At 41.6% G+C, this 5,225-nt stretch overlaps 1 protein-coding gene across 1 annotated transcript in view; it reads left to right on the top strand.

The window, feature by feature from the left end:
* The window catches only part of BCAP29 (B cell receptor associated protein 29), a 30,245-nt gene extending 25,293 nt beyond the window's left edge, over positions 1–4,952 (top strand). The window contains exons 5-6 of the mRNA XM_025207397.1: positions 706–806; positions 3,928–4,952. Coding sequence (XP_025063182.1) covers positions 706–806; positions 3,928–3,972 — 146 coding nt within the window. The 3' untranslated portion in view covers positions 3,973–4,952. The remainder of the gene's footprint in view (positions 1–705; positions 807–3,927) is intronic.
* Positions 4,953–5,225: the final 273 nt, after the last annotated feature.

Raw genomic sequence — 5,225 nt, 5'->3', positions numbered from 1 at the left:
CCCCCTTCCCCCCCCCCCCAAGTCACGGAGCTGGGCTATGTCCTTTTCCCCTCTCCCCATCAGGGCCAGGCCATGCTCCTTTCCCCTTCCTCTCCCATGGGGCTGAGCCATGACCCCTCACTGCAGGGAAAGCTGTGCCCCCTTCCCCTGCGGGGTTGGGTGGGGTCCAAACTGCCCCCTGCCTCCCTCTGCACAGCCAGATGATGCCTGCTGCATGTGCCCTAGGTGCTGGGTTAGGACCACCAGCTGGATCCGGGCCCCAGATGAACTGGGCACTGCCCATCCGGCCCACTGGAGAAAAAGGTTGAGCACCACTGATCTAGCACAAAGGGGTTATGGTCCATGACTAGGTCTCTTGAGTATTGCATAATGCTAATTTTTATAAAGAGAGGCATGGATTTCTTAAGGTGACATCTTTTGTTGGCCCAGCCATGTAGTTGAGACAGTTAGACAAGCTTCCAAATGCAAGACTTTCTTCCTTAGGTCTGGCTCCCTGCGGCATGTTCCTGGCTTCTTGTGATCAGACCTGAGGAAGAATGTCTTGCATTTAAAAGCTCGCCTGACTTTATCCCAGCTACATAGTTGGTCCAATAAAGTATAATCACCCTAAGAAACCCTTGCCTTTCACACAATTTCTTGACCATCGTGACTACAGCATCACTCATATGCTACCAAGTGTTATAAATTAGCTTCTATATTTTACAGCTCTTTCCAAGGCAACCAATGAAGTGATTGCTGTTAAAAAGCAGTCTGAAGGCCTTAAGAGGGAATATGATCGTCTTATGAAAGACCATGAACGGCTGCAGGTAGGTGGTTGTGCTTCACTGAATGAGCAGAATGTTCTGAAATTGTACCAGCAAAATGATACACGTCTCTGCTCCAAGAGCAGGAGAGCTATATCAAATGCTTTTGGTGCTGCATAATGTTTACAGTGGTCAGTATTCTATAATGTTGTAAAGCATCCTTTATTATTTAGGTAATTATTCAGGTAATATATTTTATTAGACCAATCATGTAGTTAGGAAAGACAAGCTTTTAAGCACAGAGTGCTTTTCCTTGAGTTGCCTCCCTGATATTGGATATTACAAAAAAAAATCCTTGCTTCTTGCATTTTCTCTGGACCACAACTGCAATGATACTCCAGCCCCCCACTACATATAAATCATCTTGCAGAATTCCATCCTGCAGGAATCTGATGGCAAGTCTGACTAGTAATTTTTTTCCTGAGAAGAGAAAAATGCAGATCAGTTTGCTATTGCTTGGAGATGACTCAAGATTTATATCTGCCTTTCGTTCAGAGGCTGAGACTGAAGCTTTGAGTAAAGCGATAGAAATGTCACTACTGTGTGCATGAGAAGGTAGCTTGTGCTTTGACTTTTTTGTATATAACAATGTTGCAGCGTATGGACTATAATCCTCAAGAAACAAGGAAAAAACCTAGATTACAATCGCTTTTCAAACTGGGTGAAGTGAATAACGATAACAAACACCATAACTGGCAAAAGCGCCAAATTTAAAAAAAATTAATTATTGGGTTTCTGTGTTCGATTATTCATAAAATCATAGGCAGGGTTGCTAGTGCTGCCTATTACTGTGGTCAGGCACTCATTTGGAAGACCCTGTTTTCAGTTTGTCAAACTTTAACTGTGTGTGGACTGAAATGTTCCCTGTCAGGTATCTGCCTCAGGCTAAAATTTTTGGGGAGTTTCCTCCAAAACATTTCAGCTGTTTCTAAGAATTCTTAGCAAAGGAAGGACCGTTTTTCTGCTCCTGTGAAATATCTGTGCCAGTTTGGCCAAATTATAGCCATTTAGAAATTCTGTGCACACTCAGAGAGGTCTTAGATTAGCAGTTAAAATCTCCAAGTATTTTGCCTTGCATATACTGCAGCCCCTCAGGCCCTGATGCCAACCAGACTGCACACAATCTGCATGAAGTGAGGGGATCTGTGCCATCTCTTTCAGCTCCTCGTTTTTGGTATTCTTCATCAACACAGCAACTGGGCATGTTTGAGTCCAGGACAATGGAGTGATGTTGTAACTGCAGTACCATGTTACTTTAGGCAGGAGCCTAGCACTGTATATAGATGTACTGTCAATTCTTCTCTCCTTTGCACTCCCAGCTGGCATCTTGTTTACAGAGTGGGCAAGAGCCAGATGTGGGTGAAGAGTACTGGAGTGAGCTGAAGCTTCTAGAAAAATGGACTGAGTGTAGGCAGGGGAAAAAAGGGGGAAATGGGCACTGGGACAGCAATTAGTTGGGCAAGGAGAATGGGTCCGGAGTCCAGGAGTTTGGGGGAGAGGCTAGGAGCTTGTGGTGGGAAGAAAGTGGAAATCATAGGAGAGACTAGGGCCAATGGGCAAAGAGTCAGGTCAGGGAAAACAGAAATTGGCTGGACAAAGAGACTAAAATAAGATGTCTGAGGAACCTAGATTCCCAAGCTTCACCATTCCTCTGCCATCACAGATACTTGCTAGAAGCCACTGCCTAAATGTCTTGTCCTCTTTAATGCTGGTCCATAGAAAGGAGACAAAGCTGTGGCTGTTCATGTGCATTTGTTAGCTTAAGTGGCAGAGGTCTGTGGTAGATGTAAAAGTTCTCTCCATGGTGGTGAACCATAAGGGTGTTAATAAGAGGCCACACGATGGGAATTTTTCCTTTTAAAATCCTAGGAAATTGTGCATATGCAGCTGTATTCTAAAAATATTAAGGGCACGTCTACACATCACCCTATGGTGATGTAGTGACATGCTGTATCACCGTATGACATGCTATGCAACATAGCAATCACATGGGTTTACACATGATCGCCAGCTATGTCGCTATACGGCACACTCCCCCAGTATAACATACTGCTACAGTGACGTAGCAGCAAAATTTAACTATGCGCTGTGCACATGGCACAATAACCACCCATACTGCATCGTGCTTTTGGAAGTACTAAAGCATGGCACCATATGAATGTCATCATACAGCGACATGTAGACGTGCCCTAAGAACATCATCCTTGCCTCTTGCCTGGACATAGTCTGAGAATAAATCAGTGTTGTGCAGTGAAAGAGACTATTTTGATACAGGAAGGTGCATTGTGATTGCAGGAAGAGAATGCATAGTCTCATAGTTGCAGTTTGGATGCTGCTGGGAAGAATCCAGTTCTAAGATCACATGTTCATTTTCTGATTGCCCAGCTTGAGTTGATGGGGTCTGTCTGGTAAGAAACATTGAGCACTGAAGACAGTTAGAGCTGCTTTTTGAACATCTATATTATTACCAAGCAGGATTACAGAAATTTCAAATTGGTCACCCAAAATTAAAGGACATTTTTTTCATCTCACCCAGGATCTGTCTCCTCTCAAGTTCTTCTGCTCTTTCCTGTGAAGGTCACGTACAAGTCTCCTTTGTGTTTTGCTTTAACAAAAGGAGAGCAAGTTAGTGTGATTGAGTGGGTGCAGTATTTTTATTTTATTTTAGAATCTGCACAGCAGCTTTCTCATTCAGAGCGCCTCACCGCCCCAGGGTCTGGGAAGCTACTGTGGAACTTAGCTCTGGCATGTAGGAACCAACTGCATTTTCTCTCTGCTGTGGTACCATTTTATGGTTCTGCTGCTTCTGGCAGTTGTTTGGCCCTTGGCCATACAGATCAAACATCATAAAGTTGAAGCATAAAACTAAACTATAAGAATATTAACAGCTTCATGCAGTATAAACAGGAAGGACTTTGAGGATGAATCAGTTGCATAGTGAAAGGGGGCTGTTGGCTGTAGGATCCCCGCTCGGCCTGCTGTGGAAGGTCTGTGGTGAATAAAGCAGAAAGAAAAAGGATGCTCTCACAGTTAAGGCAGGATATTCACAACAGTCTGTGTTCTTGCCAAGTGCAAAGACTGTTAATTTTAATTCTCTTTCTGATGTGTTTGTCTTTCTTTTCAGGACCTTTTAGATGAAGATGAGGAGGAGGATAAGAAAGACCAGTAGACGTGGTTCAGAGAAGACCATGGATACAGTTGCCTCCATGGGAAAGTCATACTCTTGTCTTTAGCCTCCTCACATGTATAAATAGAAAACAAGATTAGATTTTCTTAAAATCCAAAGCACTGCAGTTCGCTATTCATGTTCTACTTACAGCTCTGGTTGCCAAATATATTCTGTGCCGTAGTGAAAATATTAAATGATCTAGAAGATATGCCAGGAAGTCTGTCTTTGCTCTTGTGAGGTAAAATTAAGCATTTTAAATGGGAAAATTCCTTCTGGAGCAACAACCTGGTGGTTCTCCATCCTTTTGCCTTGCAACATGGTAAAAGATCATGGACAATAACACCAATAGCATTGCGTGGGTTTACAAGTCACAACAAAGTGTGCAAATCTGACAACTTCAGCTTCTTTTGCCAGCAACTGTTAGCCTCGTACAGTTCAACTTTAAAAAGTTAAACATTCTATCTGCTGTTATATTTGTGTCAAGTATTTGACAATCAGCAAAAGCGTAAAATCTAGATTTCTAAATCTATCTCAAACTAGCTTGCGTGCGTGGTTTTGGATGGGTATTTTTTGTTTTGAGGGGGTGGGGCTCTTTTGTTTTATGGGTTTTACATTTTTCTTTTTAAATCAGCCACTAAGAGTAACATGTTTTCAGTAATGCACTCTGCATGCATTATGATTACTCCTTTGAGACTACTTTGAATTTCTTTTTAGTCATAACTGAAAATATTGTTATGTATCCTCTGGTTTATTTATACAAGTACTGAGGTCTCTTTACTCTGTACCACCTAACTTCTTGCTTTGTAAATTATAACTTTATTTGAAAAATATTCTCTTCTGTTTTTTCATGGCTAAAGTACCTCAAACAAATGTACACTGTTTTAAATGGGTTTTTTGCATTCTAAAAACACTTGCATTAGCTGGTTGAAATTTTCTACTATGAAGTTGAATATTGTTATATTAAAGGAATTGTTAAAGCATTTATGTTTGTGTGTGTTTGTACAACACTTACCTGGTAAATTATTTCATTAGAGCATTCAGAATCAGCATTTATTTACCAGAGGTTCAAAACGTTTACATAATTTAAGATTTTATTTTTTCTGGAAAAGATGGCATTAGTATTGTTCATAACACTCTTTGTTTCTCCCTCTCTCTTTGAACCAACCTCACTCCATCCCTAGTTCTCATATTTTGACTTTCATTTCAAACAATAGCCTGGAAAAGCACAGGCTCAGGGGCAATCTGATGGCCAC

The sequence above is a fragment of the Alligator sinensis genome, unplaced genomic scaffold (assembly GCF_000455745.1).
Source record: "Alligator sinensis unplaced genomic scaffold, ASM45574v1 scaffold100_1, whole genome shotgun sequence".
NCBI lineage: Eukaryota > Metazoa > Chordata > Crocodylia > Alligatoridae > Alligator > Alligator sinensis.
This window is presented reverse-complemented; position numbering and strand designations above follow the sequence as displayed.